The sequence below is a fragment of the Euprymna scolopes genome, chromosome 44 (assembly GCF_053919585.1).
Source record: "Euprymna scolopes isolate OS-2025 chromosome 44, ASM5391958v1, whole genome shotgun sequence".
NCBI lineage: Eukaryota > Metazoa > Mollusca > Cephalopoda > Sepiida > Sepiolidae > Euprymna > Euprymna scolopes.
This window is the reverse complement of record NC_136525.1, coordinates 12331150-12354616: the sequence shown is the minus strand read 5'-3', so window position 1 is coordinate 12354616 and position 23467 is coordinate 12331150. Positions and strand designations below refer to the sequence as shown.

The 23467-nt window shown below is 35.3% G+C and overlaps 1 protein-coding gene across 2 annotated transcripts in view; it reads right to left on the bottom strand.

Moving 5' to 3' along the window:
* Window positions 1–23467, bottom strand: part of LOC145268691 (uncharacterized) — a 102233-nt gene that overhangs the window by 57593 nt on the left and 21173 nt on the right. For both annotated transcript variants that reach the window (XM_080124206.1, XM_080124207.1), the window contains exon 3: window positions 21857–21958. In XM_080124206.1, the coding sequence (XP_079980332.1) occupies window positions 21857–21958 (102 nt within the window). The remainder of the gene's footprint in view (window positions 1–21856; window positions 21959–23467) is intronic.

Sequence of the window (23467 nt, the reverse complement as noted above, 5' to 3'; positions counted from 1 at the left end):
ACGTAGGATAAACATGTGTTACTGTTGGCCGAACGCCATCTTGAATATCCACTCGAGACAAGGGTCATAACTAAATATGTAGAAGAAGGCCACCAAATTCAATAACTCCAACTTTAACATTGCTGGTGTCTTCTGGTGTGAGGTGTAAGTCAACGTTTCAATAAAAAGAAAAACAAGCAGACAAACAAACAAAACGGCTTATTAACTCACCAAGTCTCTTAGAATTTCAGTAGAGGCTTATATCTTTGTCAAACAGTTTGCGACCTGTTCCTGTCCCCTGATCCATTCAATTTGTATTTCTTCTTTTACCGATATTTCCTTTACTCTGGCCGCATCAACTCTCAAACGTCTGTCACAAGATTTAATGATTTTAAGGTTTCTACCAAAATTACGTTGTTTGTTTCAGGCAACTTGGGTAGTCTGAAAAATTCTTGCAGCATGGCAACTATCAATACACCTGCATCAGCAGCTTCACTGAATGCAAGAGTCTCGAATGCCAATGGGCTCTTTGTTACTCGGTCAAGTTTTTTTGATGACCAGCATATAGGAGCCAGTCTATTCATCTTACCATAAACAAAGACGATAGATCCACCCTGTGAGGAACCATTCTCCAAGCTGGCATAGGTAGCATCAGAATAGCAAACTACACTCAAATCTGAAGGATTTCCCAGCTGTGGAAAGGGTATGAAACCTTTGATTTTAGCTTTAATAGTGACTTGTTGGCTTACTCATCCTACACACATGACACATCAGGTCGAGTCTGTGTAGATACCCACATCATTTGACCTGTTAGTCTTTTTAAATCTGTCTTCTTCTCTTCACTCAGCTCATCATTTTTCTTAAGGATCTTCCTTTCTTTAAATCTATTCGAGAAATAGATGACACATAATTGGTTTGGTTCATAATGATCCCATCTTCCGTTTATCTAATCCGAGAAATTTGAAGCTTCCATTTTCATGTATTCCACTCAATGTGCCTTGTTTTTTTTGTTTTTTTTGTTTGTTTTTACATAGGCGTCATCACTTATCAAGGCCGATCGGCCACTCAAGGATAAGGGTTAAAGAGTGTAGAGTAGTCAAAAGGGCAATATAGTAATCAATAGTAATGGAAGTTCGGTAAATTTGTTAACTTAAGTGGAACGGCTCATCAGAAACTTGTTCACGTTGGACTTTAAGACAACCATATTATAGACAGCTGGAAAGCAGGAAAACGGAAGACAATTCCACAGGCGTGCAGTTCTAAGAAAGAAGCTTTGTTCATGGAATCTATGTTTAGGTTTAGGCACAGATAAAGAGTGGGGGGGGAATTATTGATAGTGTTTTCAGATAGACGAGTGTTTCTTGTGAAAGTTTGGCGAGGGGGGGACCATAGATTGAAGCTCAGTCGAACACTTTCCATGAAAATAACGATAAAGCAGAAACAAACTCGCAACATCTCTTCTGTGAGATAGAGGTTGCAGCGAAGAGAAAAGGACATCTCCCACCAGACCACAAAGTCTATTTTGAACCCTATTAAGTCTTTTCTAGCAGCTCCTGCCCATATGTGGCAACAGTATTCTATCCTTGGACGTATCTGGCTCTTATATAGATAGAGAATTGCATCAGCAGTGAGATATCTACTGGATCGATACAAGGATCCGACCATTTTTCCCGCGGTGTTGGCTTGCGCAGGTGTGAAGAAAAACATGTTCTTCATGATCTTCTTCTGTTACTTGGGAAACTTCTCGCCACTGAGCAACCTTATTTCAACTGATACACACTGGACCTTCATTTTCAGCAGCTGGTTCTATATTCCTCCAATGGCCATAATTTCCAATCTTTCCCCTTTTTCACTCATTACTTCCAAGAATTTTATATTCCACTATTTCCCCTTTACTCAGCCTCGTACTATTGTCTTTCAGTTCCTCCCTGTTACTATTGGAATTTTCATCGTGTTGATCTTCGACTTCCTCTTCCAAGACTTCATTCATCTCATTTAAGGGAATTGTATTTTCTTTATTCCTTGGCCTTCCAAGGTCCTTATCTACCTTCATCAGGTGACATGGATGCATCCTGTAGAATGCATCTGCTACTAGCCTCTCGCCTAGACAAGGTTCAAAAGAGAGTCGCCAACCTGATAAGTCCTGAACTGTCATCTAAGCTCCAACCTCTGCCCCACCGACGAAATCTTGCATCCCTCTGCTTGTTCTATACATATTTTAATGGTGAATGCTCTGACAAACTGCAAGCACTTGTGCCCCCACGACGTAAATACCCTCGAAAAACCCGATAAGCAGCAAAATCCCACCCCTACACAGTGGATATCCCTAGATGTGGGAGAGCTTTCTACTTCAGTAGTTTCTTCTCCAGAACCGCTAGACTTTAGAATTCCATTCCGGCTCCCTGCTTCCCCAACTGTACTGACATGCAGAAGTTCAAGTGTAACGTGAACCGACATCTTACTCCCCAATTCCCTACATAGTACCCCAGTAGCTTATGTCCCTGATAGTAGCCCCCTACACCAAAGTGGCAATGTGCCTTGTTTGGGGTGAAAATGTAATTAAAAACAAAACAAAAAAAAAAGAATGCCCCTCCATATCGGATCAATACACATTGACCCTCTTTACCCAAAACGTTAACCGGGTCACGCCATCCTTTATAGTTTTGTCTTCTATAGTAAACGCTTTCTCCCCCATCACAAATCGTTTATCCACAATAATGTCTTATATTAAATTGCAGTGCTCTTCGAATTTTTTCACTTGATTCAGCCTCCATGAACCTTTATTCTAACCATATCACCAGTTGTTGACGCGTCTAATGTTGGTAACTGATCTATCAAAACTGACAGCGCATTTATTTTGGATCCAAAAACAAACTCATTTGGGTTATGATGTCCAGAATGATTCTGAAGAGCATTTTTGGCACTAACAACCCAAGCCAAAGCTATTTTTTTTTTTTTTACAAGGTTGTCACCACTTATCAAGGCCCGGAAGCCACTCAGGGATAAGGGTTATTGCAAGTACAGTACATTAGTGTGGCGATTTAATAATGTGTCTACTTAAGGGGGGGGGGCGGTTCATCAGGAATTTGTTTACGTTGGACTTTAAGACATCCAGGTTTTAGTCAGGTGGGAAGCAGGCAGACGGAACAGAGTTCTACAGGCGTACAGTTCTAAGAAAGAAGCTTTGTTCATGGAATCCACATTTTGATTTAGGCACAGATAAAGAGTGGGGGAAATTTTGCTTCAGCCAATATTAGATTGTGAAGTTCCACGGCGCCATTACTGAATGAACATTCAGCTGCTGTAGTGCAAGTTTCAATATTCAGTTTTTCATTCATCTCTCTGTAATCATCGTTATGAAATTCTCCCCATTATCACTCAAAAAGCGTTTGGGAACTCCACATCTGGGCAGGAGCTGCTAGAAAGGACTTGGCCTGCCTTGATACAGTTCAAAATAGACTTCGTAGCCTCGTAGGAGATGTCCTTTTTTCTTCCTTGCAACCTCTATCTCACAGAAGAGATGTTGCGAGTTTGTCTCTGATGTATCGTTATTTTCATGGAAAGTGTTCGACTGAGCTTCAATCTATGGTCCCCCCTCGCCAAACTTTCACAAGAAACACTCGTCTAGCTGTAAACACTATCAATAATTCCCCCCACTCTTTATCTGTGCTTAAACCTAAACGTAGATTCCATGAACAGAGCTTCTTTCTTAGAACTGCACGCCTGTGGAATTGTCTTCCGTTTTCCTGCTTTCCGGCTGACTACAATATAGTTGTGTTCAAGTGTAACGTAAATAAGTTCTTGATGAGCCGTTCCATATAAGTTATCAAATTTACCAAATTTTCATTACTAATGATTACTATATTGTCCAATTTCTAATGTACACTCTTTAACCCTTATCCTTGAGTGGCCTCTTGGCCTTGATAATGTGGTGATGCCTATGTAAAAAAAAAAAAAAAATATGTTATTCACATTAAAAATATATTGCGAATAATTTCTTCACTATTCTTGGTTTTAATCAGCCTGGTAGCAAAGTACCTAGCTGATGCGTCAATTAAGCGTAAAAAGAGAGTCGCCAATCTGATAGGTCCTGAACTGTCATCTAAACTTCAGCCTCTGTCCCATCGACGAATTGTTGCATCCCTCTGCCTGTTCTACAAATACTTTAATTGTGAATGCATTGACGAACTGCAAGCACTTGTTCCCCCCTCGACGTAAATACCCCCGACAAACCTGACAAGCAGCTAAATCCCACCCCTTCACAATAGAGATCCCTAGATGTAAGAGAGCCTTCTACTCCAGTAGTTTCTTCCCCAGAACAGTTAGACTTTGGAACTCCCTTCCGGGTTCCTGCTTCCCCAACTGTACTGACATGCAGAAGTTTAAGTATAACGTGAACTGACATCTTGCTGCCCAACTCCCTACACAGTATCTCTGATGCCTATGTCCCTTATAGTAGCCCCCTACAACAAAGTGGCAATGTGACTTGTTTGGGGGAAAATGTAAAAAAAAAAAAAAATTGGTTATAAATAGAATTGGTATGAAATGGTTATAAATATAATTTGTATTAATTGGTAATGAATAGAATTGGTATTAATTAGTTATAAATAGAATTGGTATTAATTGGTTATGAATAGAATTGGTATTAATTGGTTATAAATAGAATTGGTATGAAATGGTTATAAATATAATTTGTATTAATTGGTAATGAATAGAATTGGTATTAATTGGTTATAAATACAATTGGTATTAATTGGTTATGAATAGAATTGGTATTAATTGGTTATAAATAGAATTGGTATGAAATGGTTATAAATATAATTTGTATTAATTGGTAATGAATATAATTGGTATTAATTGGTTATAAATAGAATTGGTATTAATTGGTTATGAATTTAATTGGTATTAAATGTTTATAAATAGAATTGGTATTAAATGGTTATAAATAGATTTGGTATTAAATGGTTATAAATAGAATTGGTATTAAATGGTTATAAATAGAATTGGTATTAATTATGTCTGAATTCTTTTAAGCCAATACATACAGTGTCATTAAACCGGTTTCCAAGAGCCAATACCTCCACCGGACTAAGAGGGTGTCTTCTTAGTTTTAAACAAACTGAACATGAATCACAGAAATCTTTAATAAGAGCCAGAAACTCCTTATCATGAAAGTTCCTACTGCCTCTCACCAACGAAACATTGCTCTTTCGATGCATGAGCAAACTGTTTATGTAATTTATAAACCTTTGTTCTTTTCTAAAACATTTTTTAAATCTTCACAATATTTTGACTTTGATGTTTGGTGACTTTCCAACATGTAAAAGCATGTTTGTCAATGGAAGACTATAATGTGCAGATGTTTTTTTTTTTTTTACATTTTCACCCCAAGCAAGGCACATAGCCACTTTGTTGTAGGGGGCTACTATCAGGGACATAAGCATCAGGGATACTGTGTAGGGAGTTGGACAGCAAGATGCCGGTTCACGTTACACTTAATTTTTTGCATGTCAGTACAGTTGGGGAAGCAGGAACCCGGAAGGGAGTTCCAAAGTCTAGCTGTTCTGGAGAAGAAACTACTGGAGTAGTAGGCTCTCTTGCATCTAGGGATCTCTACTGTGAAGGGGTGGGATTTAGCTGCTTGTCGGGTTTGTCGGGGCTTCCTAACATTTTACAGCTGTCACTTTTAAAATCTAGTCTAATACCACCAGTTTTCATTGATTTATGACTTAGCAACAAGGGTAAACCATTTTTGAAAATATCAGCCTCTATGTTTGCTCTGACACCTTTTACGCCTCCTATAGTTACCGGAAATTAAACTGCTTTAATTGCCTTTACATGTTTTTCTTTTGCATAGGCATCACCACTTATCAAGGCCCAGAGGCCACTCGAGGATAAGGGTTAAAGAGTGTACAGTAATCAATTGGACAATATAGTAATCTTTTGTAATGGAAATTCGTTAAATTTTTTAAACTTAAGTGGAACGGCTCATCAAGAACTTGTTTACGTTGGACTTGAAGACGACCATATTGTAGTCAGCTGGAAAGCAGGCAAACGGACGACAGTTCAACAGGCGTGCAGTTCTAAGAAAGAAACTTTGTTCATGGAATCTACGTTTAGGTCTAGGCACAGATAAAGAGTGAGGAAAATTATTGATAGTTTTCAGCTAGACGAGTGTTTCTTGTGAAAGTTTGGCGAGGGGGGGACCAAAAATTGGAGGTCAGACGAGCACTCCATGTTGGAGTCATAAAAACCAAATGTCCTGTTGGATTTAAAAGTCTTCCCTAACCGCTTATCTCGGTCATTCAATGTACCAAAAAATACATTAAACCAAAGTTCTCCAGTAACAGTTCTAGAACAGACAGAATCCAACACTGCCATGCTCAGTATCTCTTTCATTGGACATTTTTATATCGGAATCATTTACCAATGTCGGAGAACGGGACGCGGAATTAATTAATGAGAGGTGTACATGGTTTGAATCCACAACAGTGTTAATATCACTAGGACTAAAACCAGTAAAATCTCCGGCAAAATGCCTAATAGAACCACATCTGAAACAACACATTGTCCTACCTTGTCTGTCCGTTGGATTTGTTTTTAAGGGGTCAAAAATGGGTCAAAATTGAAAAAAATCGTTATACATTTTGTACCTTCATCTTAGTATATTTTATTTGGTTTGTTTTAATTTTTATTTGGTTTGTATGCACGTCACGTTGCTACAGTGGTAACGTCACGAGCTTTAAATGCTACAGTGTCAGTTTCGATTCTGCATGATGGCACCTAAATACGTTTTTTTTTTTTACTTTTGAAATCATGACTCTATAATAAGATATACGAAATCTGGGCAATTTAAAATATCATATTTAAGCATATTTTATGCCCGGGCAAAGCCGGGCGCCCCTTCCCCCGTTAGTAATAATAATATTAATGATAATAATATACATGACCTACAGGCACAGATGTAAAATACAAAGGAATACCACACCAAATAATGGAGGAGGGTCATTGAGGATGAAATGACCAACGAGAGGAAGCACTAGCCAGACTACTGCTGGATAAGTGCAAAGAGGACTGGGACCTTGGGGAGGCTTATTGCCATCCAAATTCCAGTGAAGACCAATGGTCGCCGCCAATGAGATATCAATGGTAATGGACTGTTGCGATAACACAAATTCATCTGCAAAGTTTATCGAAAGAAGTGGAAATACTGAAAATCTGTGGAGACTTGTTGTCACCTAGACTCCATAAGCTGTTCTCAAAGAACAAAATCTTTGATGATGGCTTGCGTGACTACTCCTAGTGGGTGAATAATAATCAGTAACAGATGGGTGACCATTTGGGAATACCAGGTACTGTATGTAGGAAGACGTCGACACCTCACTGCAATAACTGCAAAAAGTCTAATGTCGTTATGTCCCTTAAACAGGATATGCATGTGACTAGGGGCCGCTGGTGAACTTAATATTCCTATGCAACTTCCTCCTACAGAGGAAGTCGGTTAATGCCTCTGGCTTTGGTATACAACAACAACAACAACAACAACAGCAACAACAACAACTACTACTACTACTAATAATAATAATAAGTATCGGAGTTTACCCAAGGAAAAAGGGGTCGGGGGAATTGGACAACTGTCTAAGTTGTCCAATCCCCCCCCCCATCTTTCCTCGAAGCACCAAAACCCGAACTCGACGTGAAAAGGAAAAACAATGAAATCTCCATCTTGTGTGGTAATTCCTTTGCGACTTTTGAGTAAAATTACCTGAGAGTTGCAACGAATTGCCTTGTTGCTTACGACGACAACTCGTCCTTGTAAGTGTAAAAAAAAAAAAAAAAAAAAAAAAAATAGAAACGTTAGTGAACGAACGAACTAAAACGGATCAACTCACTATGGATCTACCATAGGAGTGTTTTTTATAATCACCTGTCGATTCTGTGCAAATGTTGTCGCATCCAATCCACATGGGTGGACAACGATAAAATCAGTCGATCAAACAGTTACCGATTTCTTGAATTCCATCGTTTCACCTACCACAGAAGAAGAAGAAGAAGAAGAAGAAGAAGAAGAAGAACGAAAAAAAGGTAAAATAAAATAAATGGGGAGAGAAAATTTAAAGAGAGTGAGGGAAACGGAAAAAATGAGGATAAACTATGTGGAACGAAGAAGAAGATGATGATGATGAAGAAAAAGGAGAAGAAGAAGAAGAAGAAGAACGAAAAAAAGGTAAAATAAAAATAAATGGGGAGAGAAAATTTAAAGAGAGTGAGGGAAAAGAAAAAAATGAAGATAAACTATGTGGAACGAAGAAGAAGAAGAAGAAGAAGAAGAAGAAGAAGATTGTACCAACTTTGTGGGCGTTTGTTTTGTAAATTCTTACTTTTAGCTGTACATACAAAACTTACATACACACAGGCACAGATGGAGGAGGAGGAAATCACGACGAAAGACTTAATAAATTATATCATTATAGACGAGGCGGTGTTTCACAACCTTACTCCATGTCCTGACCCCCTTTCAATCTAAATACGAGTTCATCTCGTCCCTCAACGCAATCCATTTCTGCTAATAAAATATGTATCTAATAATTATTATTATTTTTTGTCTGCAACTGGCGTTAATATTTTGATGTGATAGTTTGCCATCGAACTTATTTACCTAAATGGATTAGAGGGAGATAGATAGATAGATAGATAGATAGAGAGAGAGAGATAGAGAGAGATAGATAGATAGAGAGAGAGATAGAGAGAGAGAGAGAGATAGAGAGAGATAGAGAGAGAGAGAGAGAGAGAGAGAGAGAGAGAGAGAGAGAGAGAGAGAAAAAGAAATATACAGAGACGCATATTTTATTTCCATGGCATCAAAATATTAACGCGAGTTGCAGATAAAAACATTAATTGGATACATATTTTCTTGGCAGAAACTCATCGTAGATATAACAATACCACATCCATGTACAATCAGTTTTATCTTGCACGATATTAAGCCAAGTTACAGTGTCGGGGGGGGGGTTTAAAGGAGTCGCGGTCGGAGTCATAAGATAGCTTCGAGTCGGAGTTGGAACTGGAGCCAAACAACGACGAATGGAAGATTGATTGTGTAGATACCTTCAATAAGATTTTTTTTTTTTTTAGTATGGGCACTTTCATTGATAATACGAGCATGAAACTCTAGCCATCTTCGAAGTAATCTCCTCCGGCCGCAACGTGCTTGCGTTATGAAAAGGGACACAACCCAGTAAGTAAATAAGTTTGAAAATGATATTAGGAGAAGGCTCGAATCTAACTCAGTAGGCAAGTGTTAAAATACATATTGGAATCCTAGAAATAACCTTCGTAATATATTAAGAAGGCCAAGGAACTAAAGTCATGTAACCTGTTGACGTCAGTAAATTTGGTCTATTGACTCTGGTCATGGGTGTTATGAAAAGTGAGAGCAAGAAAGCAAAACTAAATAAGTTTGAAAAATGTTATTAGGAAAAGGTTAGAATCGAACCCAATAGGCAAGTGTTAAAAGATAATAGATATTGAAATCCTAGTAATGCACAACGATTGTTCTCGCAAATAAGTAAATATCATTTATGTCAGAGATAGATATGTAATTTATGAATACAGTTGTTTGTTCATTATTTTAGAAATAACTGGATATTAAATATGTCAGTTAAAAGAATGGACAATACGAGTTTAGAAATAATGTCTCTGGTTGTGCCTCATGTATAGTTTCAGAACAGTTTCCGATGGTTAGTTGTTCTACACAAGTCCTAGGAGGTGACTGGTTCTCAGTAGACAGTTCTCGAGTTGGAATCCACAGAGCAACAGATTCTTCCCGTGTTGACACAAAGAAAACGTATGCGAAGTTGTTACAGAAAAGGTTTAATATTTATGGAGCAATTCTGGTTTCTGATTGATTAGTAGCAGAACGGGAATTAATTTGATTAATCAGTTCCTAGCAGCATCGTTTATAAATAGAATCTCTCGATTATGTGGATCATACCACATTAGATTTATTCACGTGGAACAGCAGGCCTCTGACGTCATAAAGAAAGGAGAGTCTCAATATATTGAAACAGGGTTCGAAGTTAGAATCAATCAGAATTAGAATCAAAATCACAGTCGCATCCAGAGACAATCAGAGAGAATCAGTCAGACTAGAAGCTGATGCTCTTAAGAGGCGAAGGGGGAAGAGGAGACTATGTAGCCGTAAAGGCTTGAATCCCTGATAATCATCAATCAATCAGCTGGAATGAATAATGAATCAGCTAATATTTGTAAACTTGTCTCGTCATCATTACAACTAAAAGGTAAATGTGTTTAGTCTATCATCTTGTAAACGAACTTATTGTATAACCTCCTTCAAAGTATTATGTGTCCCCTTCCGCCATCATTAATAATATATATCCCCTTTATCTGTGTTAAAAAGAACTGTTGTATCATATCTCTCATCTCCGTATTATAATATTATAAGAAGAAATATTAGGGTAGAATCCACTGCAAAAGATTTATCCCAATAAACATCACGACACATATATATATATATATATATATATATATATATATATATATATATATATATATATATATATATATTTCTTGAAGTTTAGCATTTGGATTTTACCGTCACTGGATTTTTTATTTTCCACCAGACTATCCATTCATGTGTAATCACCATTTTCTTCACTATATTCCTTCTGCTTCACTTTTTTGTTTTCAAGTAAGATCTTTGACTTACTTGTTGTTTCATCAAATACTTATGCATGCAAAATCCGATCCCGGATTTTGCTAATTCCTACCCTCTGATGAGAAGGAAAGTATTTCTTCGAAACTCCGCGGATTAAGGACTATCCATTTATCTAATGTTTCCTTTTCAGATTAAATATGTTTTTAACTCTCATTTCAAAGTGTTTTTTAACATATTTTATTAACTGTTTGCTCATATTATAAGCTCTATTTCCTATTTGGTTTTATCGAGCTTTTATATCTGGCTGAGATAATTTTATAAATATTATTTCTTTAATATTTATAATATACTTTAATTTTACCATCTTGGATCATTTTGGTAAATTTAATTGTAATTTTTATTTTATATATATATATATATATATATATATATATATATATATAACTGATGAGTTAAGGGCATAATATAAGATATATATATATATATGTTACATAAGGAAGGCTATACCCTTCTCATGTAAGTAAGAATGCAGATTAGATAAGTGAAAATGATATAAGGAAAAGGCTAGAATCGAACCCTGTAAGCAAGTGTTAAAGATAATGGATAATTGAAATCCTAGGAATACAGTCGATTGTTAATGTTTTTAGAAATAACTAAATATTATTTATGTCAGAAAAAGAGCGATTGTCCATTCTTTTAAAAATAACTGGATATTAAATATGCCAGTTAAAAGAATGGACAATGCAAGTTTATAAATTGAAAATAGTTTAGATATTGAACAATTAAAATTGGGAATTCTTTGTTTGTCCAAAATGTGTTTGGACAGACATATGTAAAATCCACATGACATTTATTCACGTGGAAGAGCCACAGTCTGACGTCATAAACAAAGGAGATTCTCAATAAATTGAGATGGGGTTCGAGGTTAGAATGAGGTAATCAGACAATCACCGTCACAGTCACAGACGAGAGTCGAACAGTGACTTAGTGAGAGCTGATGCCATTAGATGTGAAAGGTAGAAGAGAGACCATGTAGTTATAAAAGTTTGAATTCCTGACATCATCAATCGGCCGGTTGAGGAATAAAGAAATTAGTTAATATTTTTTTAACTGTTTGTCTTTGTGTCGTCATTTCAACTGGAAAAGTAAATGTGTTTTGTTTATCATCATCTTAATGTGTCCCCTCCATCGTCAATAATGTATCTCTCCGCTACATAAATGTTCCAACTTCATGTCATAGATAGATATTTAATTTAGGAATGCAATCGATAGTTCATTCTTTTAGAAATAACTGGAGATTAAATATGTCAGTTAAAAGAATGGACAATACGAGTTTAGAAATAATGATTTACAAATATGTTATATATTGGACAATTAAAATTGGGAATTCTTTGTTTACTAAAAGTGCGTTTGGACATATATAGGTAAAATCTAAGTGAGTAAATTTCACGTGGCGAGGCATGACTCTGATGTCATCGAGAAAGGAGATTCTCAATATATTGAGACAAGGTTCAAAGTTGGGAGATAATCAGTCACAGTCACAGTCATAGACAGTTAGCAGACGAGAGTCGGACAGCGACTTAGTGAGAGCTGATGCTCTTTTGGTGGCTAGAGGGAGAAGGAAGAGAAGACCATGTAGTCGTAAAGGCTTGGATCCCTGATGATCATCAATCATCCAGCTGATGTGAATGAAGAATCATCTAATATTTGTAAACTTGTCTTCGTTGTAGTCGTCGTCATTACAACTGAAAGGTAAATGTGTTTTGTTTATCACCTTGTAAACGAACATATTTATAACCCCCTTCCAAGTAATGTCCCCGCCATCATCATCAATAAGTGAAGTATCGCCCCTTCTTTGTGTTAACAAAAACTGTATAAATGTCCAAGCTCCTGATTAATAACATGATAAAAGAATTATCATCACAGTCGTCATGATGTAAAACAGTATATAGATGACATTATCATTCTCTGTTCTGAGTCCCCGTTATATGAGTCCCCGATATGTACCCCGACTACATAACACTTGCTGTACGGTTCCAACAACTTCTAGAAAGCCCCATCTTTCATCTCCTCAATTGTCTCATAACGACAACCGCTAAGGTTTTTGTTAAGCTTAGGGAATAAAAAAAAATCACAAGGAGCAAAGTCTGGACCATAGGGAGGGTGAGGAACTGCATTGATGATCATTCTTCCTGTTGTAGCTGTTCATTTGAACCTGAAATCATAAAACTTGGTCTGTCATCTCATAAGATGTATAGCAATAACGTATTGAATTTTCAAGAGTCTACGACAACTCATATAAGATGTTCGTTAAGGAATACGTCGGCATTTTATTTCTTCTTACTACTTTCTGTTGTGGGGTACAAATCACCCCTATTTGAGTGGAATCTTAGTTGAATATGTTAAGTTTGGGAAAATGAGTCAAGACTAAAAAATTATACAAAATACTGTTGCAGGTACAAATCACCCCTATTTGAGTACTAAGTGGAATCATCCAGTCCTATGAATAACATTGGTTTCAGAGAGGAAATGGGGACATTCATACCATGTTTGACCGCATGCTACGAACACGTTCCTCTCATACCACTTTAGTGGCTCCTGTATTCTTTATGATAAATACATATTATATTTTATACACTTTACACTACTTGTGGTTTCTTTCATTTGTGACCCCTAGCACGGGTCTACAACACTTTCCAAATTAGCACATAATTGGTTAAAAGACTAAACTACGCTTGACGAAACTACGCTTGACGAAACTACGCTTGACAAAACTACGCTTGACGAAACCTGACCTAGTTGACCCCATACCCCAAAGAACGAACATCTTTTTTGTTTTAGTTATAGAGATATTATTCATCCAGGGCAATGCTTATCAAAAATATCCCAACTTTGGGGGTGTTTGTACTCTAAGTTTTTACTTTTAGCTGTACATACAAAACAAGTGTACACACTGGCAACTGCCCTTTTAGATGATAACCAAGCAGGGATACCCAACGTTGCCTGGGGCAGAATGTGCAACATAACTTCTATTAAAACTTTTATTTCTTTATCCGTCTCTCTATATTTCTCTCTCTTTCCCCTCCCTTCTCCAAACACCCCCTTTCTCTTTTGCCAAGCCCATTCCTCTCTATTTGGATATGCACGCAGAAAACAAAACTGTAATAGACTAGCAGACTGACCGGCGTTGCCCGGTTGAAAAATATGCATAAATATTACATTTAAATTCATACAGACACTGAAACATGTATATGTGAATATTATGTTTTTTCTAAAGCAAGCAAAAAATAATAATAATAATAATAATAATAATTACTCGAGCTGAGATCAAGATGAAAACCTAAAGGCAGTGAGTCAAATACGATAACCATTAGGCCAGCTTGTTCACTAAAAAGTTCCCAATTATCAAGGCATAAAAGGCCCTTGAGTCTGTCAGGTGGACAGTGAGACAATCCTGATTTAAAATGGTGGAGATTGGGAAGAATATGATCATTTAAGAGGATGACTCAACAAGAACTTGTTTACATTCGACTTGAAAACCACCATGTTATAATCAACTAGGAAGCAGCCCTGCGGCATTGGATTCCACCGACGGGCAGTTCTAGAAAAGAAACTTTGCTTATAGAAGTTTCATTTAGTTTTATGCAGAGAGAGAGAGTGAGAGAGAGAGGCAGAGAGAGGCATAGAAAGACAGAGAGAGAGAGAGAGAAAGACAGAGAAAAAAGAAAGGGAGAGAGAGAGAGAGAGAGAGAGAGAGAGAGAGAGAGAGAGAGAGAGAGAGAGAAAATTATCGACTGTGGTTGTAGGTAGACGGGTGTTTATTGTGAGTGTTTTGCAGGGGCGGACCATAGAGTAAAGTCTAACCAAGCACCTAGGTAAACAATGGCCGAGTGGTCGTAGACGTTGTATCAAAAGTTTACAGTTACCCAAAGGTGCTGAGTTCAATCCTGAACAAAGGCAGTGAAAAGTAACATTCAAAACAGAGAATCAGCAACTATGTCCCAGAGCCTAGCTGGAGTCCGAACACGGTACCCCCGTAATAATAATAAAGGGTTGGGTTCGAGACTCCTAACAAACGGTTCCCCAGTTCGATACAAAACACCTAATGAAGGCCGGAGGGCAAAACGGCCGAAACGTTGTGACTATAACAACCAAGATGAGGAAGTTAGTCCGACAATCTCAATCAAAGAAACTTTGTTCATAGAACTTGCATTTAGTTTTAGGCGCAGATATAAAGTATAAAATATAGAGTATAAGAGATTGTTTCAGACCAGTGTTTGTTGTAAATATTTTAAATAAGGATAGAGGAGAGAAAGACTAGCAACGTCTCTTCTTTGAGAAAGTGGTAATGGAGGAAGAGACAAGGACATCATCCACTAGATTTCGAAGTCTGTTTTATACCCCATCAATGCAGAAACGGATGCTCTGTGCAGCACCTCTCAAGATGTGGCAACAGTACTTCATCTTAGGACGTATTTGACTCTAATACAAGATTGCGTCGTGAGTGGAATACCTCTCGAAGCGGCAGAATTTTTTTCCAGCTTCTAAAAACATTCGTTTTGTCTGAACACATACCAAGGTACGAGCATAAGTCCGGCTATTTGACAACCTACGTTAGGCTAGGCAAAAAAAAAAAAAGAAGACATTTCTGATTGCACATGGCAGCGGCTAACGTTTCAACCGCATATTTGCGGCAGCAGTCTCGCCTCTCAACTATGTTAACACTAAAGTGCAACCGAACACTGCATAGTTATTACCTAGCATGCTGGTATATATTTGGTTGGTGCAAAAATAATGACGTTTTTTATCAGATATACATACGTCAAAAAACGACATTATTTTAGCACCAACCTAACATTAATAATAATAATAATAATAATAATAATAATAATAATAATAATAATAATAATAATAACACACAACCAGCCTACACATGTCCTGGCGTTGCCCCTTAAATAATAATAACACACAACTAGCCTACACATATCCTGGCGTTGCCCCTTAAATAATAATAATAATAATAATAATAATAATAATAATAATAATAATAATAATAATAATAATAACGACACACAACTAGCCTACACATGTCCTGGCGTTGCCCCTTGAATAATAATAACACACAACTAGCCTACACATATCCTGGCGTTGCCCCTTAAATAATAATAATAATAATAATAATAATAATAATAATAATAATAATAATAATAATAATAGCAATAATAATAATAATAATAATAATAATAATAATAATAATAATTATAATAATAATAACAATAATAATAACAACACATAACTAGCCTACACATGTCCTGGCGTTGCCCCTTAAATAGTAATAATAATAATAATAATAATAATAATAATAATAGTAATAATAATAATAATAATCAACTAGCCCGTTAATTACTTAATTAATTAATCAATAATAATAATAATAATAATAATAATAATAATAGTAAAAGTCTTACTAATGATAATGCCAATAATATTAATAATTACAATAATAATAGAAAAAATAAGTTTAACAATAATAAAAACTATTATAATAATAATAATAACATCAATAATAATATTAATAATAATAATAACAACAATATTAATAACAATAATAATAATAATAGCAATAATAATGATAATAACAATAATAATAACAGTAATAATAATAATAATGATAATAATAAAAACTATAATAATAATAATAATAATAAAAACTATAATAATAATAATAATATTAATAATAATAATAATAATAATAATAATAATAATAATAATAATAATAATAATAATAATAATATACTACTTATGATAATACTAACAATCATTATCGTTTTGCACCTTCATCAGTGGAGAAGAAGTCCTTCATGACTGAGACAATTTTTATTTTTGTTCCTATCTAGGAGCTGGATTTTCTGCACATTAAAAACTGACTTGTGTCTAACTCTGTTCTCGTGGGGCGCTACTCAATAGGAACAATAATAACAACAATAATAATAACAATAACACCAATAGTAATAATAATAATAATAATAATAATAATAATAATAACAATAACAATAATAAATAATAATAATAAAAATTATAATAATAAAAATAATAAAATAATAATAATAATACTAATAATAAAAATAATACAAATAATAATTATAATAATGATAAATAATAATAATAGTAATAAAAATAATAAAAAAAATAATAATAAAAATAATAATAAATAAAATAATAATAATAATAATAATAATAACAATAATAACAATAATACTACTACTACTACTAATAATAATAATAAAAATAAAAATAATAATAAAAATAATAATAATAAAAATAATAATAATAACAATAACAATAATAATAATAATAATAATAATAATAATAATAATAATAATTATAAAAATAATAATAATAATAATAATAATAATTATAAAAATAATAATAATAATAATAATAATTATAAAAATAATAATAATAATAATAATAATAATAATAATAATAATAATAATCGTAATGATAACAATAATAAGAATAATTATAATTATACATAACAGAAAACGAAAAAAGGCTAATCACCGCAACAAGAGACACTGTAAAAATGAACAACAAGAAAAAAGAAGCAAGGGATAAAAAAGACCTAGATATGGCTATGAAAAGGACACCTAAACAAAGAAACTGAATCACTGTTATCAGTCGCACAAGATAACACGATTTGAACCATGTATATTGCAAAGCTAAGATCGACAAGAAAACAACAAATGCAAACTCCATGGACAAAGAGACGAAATGATAAACCATTTAATAAATGAATCTAGCAAACTTGTCTGAAAACAATATAAGAATAGACACAACCAGGTTAGGAAGGCAGTATACTGGGAACTATTCAAATAATTGCATCTTGGACATCCATGCAAATAATAAAAATTCAATAAGGTAGCAGTACTTGAAAATGAAAATTATAAAATTCTATGGGATATGCAGGTACAAGCGGAAGGATCAATCCAAGCAAGGAGGCCGGATGTTATAATAGTTAACAGGAAGGGCGAAAAACCTGCGAGATCGTAGATTTTGCCGGCACAACAGACCACAAAATGAACATCAAGAAGACGGAGAAGCGAAGTAAACAAACGGAACTAGCCAGAGAATCCCGCTCTCCTTTTAAACTTTTTCCCCTTTCTTTCACCTTCAACATCCATCCATTTCTTCTCCCTCTCTTTTTAATTTTCTCTCCCTTTTTTTTTATTATTATTCAACTTTCACCCCAAACAAGGCACAGTGCCACTTTGAAGTCGGGAGCTACTATCGGGGACATAAGTTGCAAGGATATTATGAAGGGAGTTGAGCAACAAGATGTCTGTTTATATTACACTTGAACTTCTGCATGCCAATACAGTTTGGAAAGCAGAATCCCGGAAAGGAGTTCCAAAGTCTAGCAGTTCTGGAGAAGAAACTATTGGAATAGAAGGCTTTCTTACACCTAGGGATCTCTACTGTGTAGGGGTGGGATTTTGCTGCTTGTCGGGTTTGTCGGGAATCTTTACATTGAACGATAGCTTTGATGCCTCCGGTAAGCATCCGGAGCACGCTTTATCACACCTCTGTCGCCACTCATAAACGTTCAACAACAATTTTCTCTCCCGCTTTCTTCGACACTTTCTTCTTTATTAGCAGACCGCCCGCCATTTCCCAGTCGTAAAATACACTTAAATGCGATATTTTGATTAATACAGTTTTTGTATTTATTATCATATTATATTGGACCCAATATACTATCATCATGCAGTCCGTCAGTCTTTACCCCTCGGTGTTTGGTGTAGTCTCACTCCATCACCATAGGACTTTCCACCTTGGCTCCAAACTTGCTTGCGCAGTTTAGGTGCAGTATCTGTTGCGCATCAGATAGACACCCTCTGAACCTCCAATGCTCATCGAGCAAACCCGCGACGACTTGCAGCAGAGGAGGCCGCAGCTTCTGGCCGAAAGTAATCTCATTGAGGTAAACAGTCGCCACATCGTGTCCGCTACTACACCTTTTTTTTCTTGACGAGGTTCCATAGCCTTTTAAGGAAAACTGCAAGGCAGCAGTAGGATTTGAAGTCAGAGTTCCCATCTCTTAGCCTTTTGCTGTGATAAGGCCCACAAGGCAGTGGTGTTTAATTTTGGGGTTGGTTCCCCTAGTTTTCGCCCAACCAAAGGCACCCACAAGACAGTGGGGTAGGGGTTGGTAGTGTGCCAGGGCATGTCCACACATCGGTGGGCCATAACGCACTACCTTTGGGGTCCCCTACTACTCCAAGAACTCCTACAAGTTAAGCCTGGGACCGCAAGGCCCCCAGTTACCGTGCGTGGATAATGTGGAGGAACTGTAGGAGTCTTGATGATGGAGAGGCTAGGTACTTGCAGGGAAGACTTATGCATAGCTGCTCCCTTTTCACCACGAGGTTAGCCAGCGGTGTTAGCTGGAAGCGAGAAGGCATGCAAGCACGAACTTAACACTATCTTATACCTAACACACTAGACGCATCACACCCCCCTGCTGGATTAAGAATCCAAACGCACGCACACCCAATATATAGTAATGATTTAAAAAGTTTTAAAAAATAAATAACTCGTGCGTCACCACTGAGAATTGAAACCAAAACATTTAGCTCACGATTTAATTTTTCCTGGGACGTTAATGCTTGAGCTAAAAATTAAAACATGAGCCAATAGCTACAACGTTATGCATGCATATTCGTAATGCCAGCATTCAACCTTCACCTGGCAAATTCAATTTTTTAAAAATTTTCACACTTTTGTACCGATTTTTCCCAAATATAAAGTTTCACTTGGGTTCAAATAACTTATACATGAAGTTTCATGTCTGTAGACCAAAAACTCTAGGAGGAGTTTGGTAGGAATAATTTTTAAAACAAATATATATATATATATATATATATATATATATATATATATATATATAAATATATATGGAAAGAGTGTTTACTATAAACTTTTTATGCAAATATTACGCAAATATAAATCATGCAGAATATCTGCATTAATAAAATTACACGTAACTAAAGATGATCATCCCATGAGAAAACCGAAAAAAAGGCAAGTAAACAAAAAGATTCAGCCACTCTGATGAGTCGTAGACGATGAAACACATGTCAGTGGATAATTATGTTTTAAAAATAATATATATGCTGCTCCCCATGTCAGTGTACCAAATTGGTTAAAGGGACAATTATTCCCACCTCGCATTTAAGTAAAAATGCACTTTCGTAAATAATTGAATTCATTCAAAACGTATTGCAAAAACAAAAACAAACAACATCTATATATATATATATATATATATATATACTCGTGAGCAAAAAAAAATGGGCCAAACAAATTGTATATATTTCATTGCACTAAAAGCTATATTGAACAAAGAACAATTGAACAAAGAAACTTAAACGAGACTAATAACACGGAACAAGACATTTACTTTAATAAATGTTTAGAATGGAATCGCATTCCCTTTTTATTTCTTTAAAAGATCAATCCTTTTAGACATACTCTCAACCAAAGTGAAACACTGTGAAGAGGAGATGCTATTCCATTCGCTTTGCACAGCTTCCCACAGTTTGTCATTATTCGAAAAGGTTCTTCCATCCAATGCACGAGATATTATGGACCAAATATTCTCGATTGGGTTTAAATTGGGGCTTTGACCTGGCCAAAATATCACATCAATTGAATTATCAGGAAACCATTTTTTTGTGACTGTAGCAGTGTGTGCAGGGCATTATCGTGTTGAAAAATAATGTTCTGAGATATTCCCAGCTTCTGGATACTTGGTAACAGTCCTGTTTCTAATATTGGAATGTATTCCTCTGCATTGATTGACTTCTCACATCTAATAAGTTCCCTGCTGCAGTAAAAGTTCCCCATACCATTATTTCTCCATTCCGGTGTTTAACTGTCGTTTTTATGCAACTTGGTGAAAAATCTTTCTCCTGTTCTTCGATTGCACCATTCGGGAGCATCAATAACAAAGCAAAATCTTGATTCATCTGACTAGAAAACATTCCTGAACCAGTCTGTATCTTTCTTGCCATAACACGAAAAAAATCTCTATCATTGATGTTCTTCTTATATAAAAATGGCCTTTTTTCACAGCTTTTAGAAGAAAATGCCATTTCTTTCATTCGTCTAGATATTGTATATCTAGAAAGAGAATTTCCAGCCCCTGTTTTGAATTCTTTGCTATGGTCAACATAAGTTTTCTTTCAATCCTTCAAAACACTTAATTTAAGCCAGTGGTCATCCTTCAAAGTGGATGCTCTAGGGTGACAAGATACAGATTTCCTTTTTACCGAGCGTTCGACTTCGAACCTTTGACCAATTCGCTTCACTGCAGAAAGAGAGGTTTTCACATTTTCTTTTCTTAAAATATCAAAAATCTGCTTATAATCATTTTGGACTGCCTTAATCTTGCAATTCGTTTTTTTATATCCTCGCCAAGATGCGGTCTTACCATTTTTAGGATTCATTTTTTCAGATTATTATTATTATATGCTATAATAATAATAATCTGCAAAATAGAAATTTTCAGTTAAAATTAACAAAAATTCTTGAAAAAATATTGAAAAATCTATTTCTTCCTTATTTCAGTTTTGACCCATTTTTTTTGCTCATGAGTGTATATATATATATATATATATATATATCTTTACATAACATCAAAAAAATGGAGAAAGTGAGGAAGCATGGCTGTGGAAATCTTTTTACCCGAATACAATGTCCAGCATGTTAAAAATATACCATTTGTTGTAAAAATCTAATGGATAAACATCTGAAGAAGTTGGTGGGGATAGGATATTTTTACGGAAACATAAATCGTAAAATTGCTACTCATTAATGAAACAGCTGTAATGGAAAAAATCCAGGAAATAAACGAAGGTTATAAAAAGTTTGCAATATATATATATATATATATATATATATAGTGCAAAATTTTGTTTAAAATTCAAGGACCCACGTTTTCTTTTTTATAACCTTCGTTTATTTCCTGGATTTTTTTTCCATTACAGCTGTTTCATTAGTGGGAAGGCAATTTTAAAATACTAATATATATATATATATATATATATATATATATATATATATATATTAGTATATATATATATATATATATATATATAGCGTTTTGAGGTCAAAACTGGCATCCAAATTACTTACCAGTCTCTGTCTCTTCTGCTTCTTCTTCATCTTCATCTTCATCCTTTTCATCTTCTTCTTGAGGTCGAAGGTCTCTTTTCCGGATTCTATGAATAAATTGTACTGAAAGAAAAACAAAAAAAACGAAAATTGAACAGATTTTTCGATGTAATTTCTAAATAAGCTGAAAATTATTTAAAAAAAAAAATTCTTATCTTTTTGTATTTGCTGGGATATAGCACCCCACAAGATCCTAGACATTTGATCTACTATTTCAGAGACTCGAACCAAGAGACTAGCAGTATTAGACACTATTACCTTCCTGTTGTCGTCTCACATTAATAGAATTATGTATGAGATGCCATAAGTTTCCAAACTTTTTCGTATGGATAGTTTTATTGATAGTATACACATGAAACTCTAGTCCCCCTTCAAAGTAATCTCCTCCTGCTGCAAGGCACATGTCCCATTCCAACAACTTCTGGAAGGCCCCATGGAAGTCCTCTTGTGTTATTGTGTCAATGACTCATCACAACCTCTTTCATCTCCTAAATTGTCTCATAACAACAGCCTCTGAGGTTTTCCTTGAGCTTAGGGAATAACCAAAGTCATAAGGGGCAAGGCAGGATGAATAAACTGTCTGAATACTCATTTTGGTCAAACAGTGATCTTCTCTGATCACCCTTGGGACAAACTTTGCGCAAATCTTCCTCATCTTCAGTTCCTTGCGAATAATTGTGTGCACAGCTCCCACACTGATATCAAACTGTAGACTATAGAAACATATCGGTTCTTATCCATGAAATTCTTTATTTGGCCAATCAACTCTGATGTTCTGGCTTTCTTACTCATCCAACACCTCTTATCATCCCTCTCAAACTATCTGCCTTCCTTGAATCTCTTATGCCACTTAAAAACTGATGCTTGAGTCATGCAAGATGGTCTAAAAGCAGTCTGAAGTGTTCCATAAAGTTCTGTGTCATTTTTTCCAAGTTTAAAACAGAATTTTATTAAATATGGCTGTTCTTAAGTGTCCTCTCATCCAGATTCAATTTTTGGAAATTTACCAGCTGTGACAATCAGGCTTTAATAGGGTGTATTCCAATTCCTGCTGTAGCTGTTCATTTGAACCTGAAATCATGAAACTTGGTCTGTCATCTCATAACATACTGAATATTAAAGAGTCTATGACAATTTTAAATTTCTGTACAAAAAAAAAAAGGTCTGAAAACTTATTGAAGATACAATGTATATTCTCGGACTATGCCGGCTCGGGACAGCCAGGATGTATTTGAGAAAGAGAGAGAATGAAAGTGATGTCTCTAACATGTTTTAAGCAATTTTAAACATCATTTGTACCAATGGGTCCTCACCTATCAAGGGCAAAAGCCAATCAAGGATAAGAATAGACGGACGTAATTGCTAGCTGAACGATGATGACGATTTAGTGGGAGTGCTAACTGATTTATACAAGTATTTGTTGACAGTAAACTTGAAGACGACTAGATTGTAATCAACAGGAAAGCAATCCCATAATAATGTGTTACACAGTGGGGAAGCCATTGTAAAGAAATTATGAAAATAAAAACAACACTTAATTCATGTTTACTTTTAAAAAATGATTATCTGGAA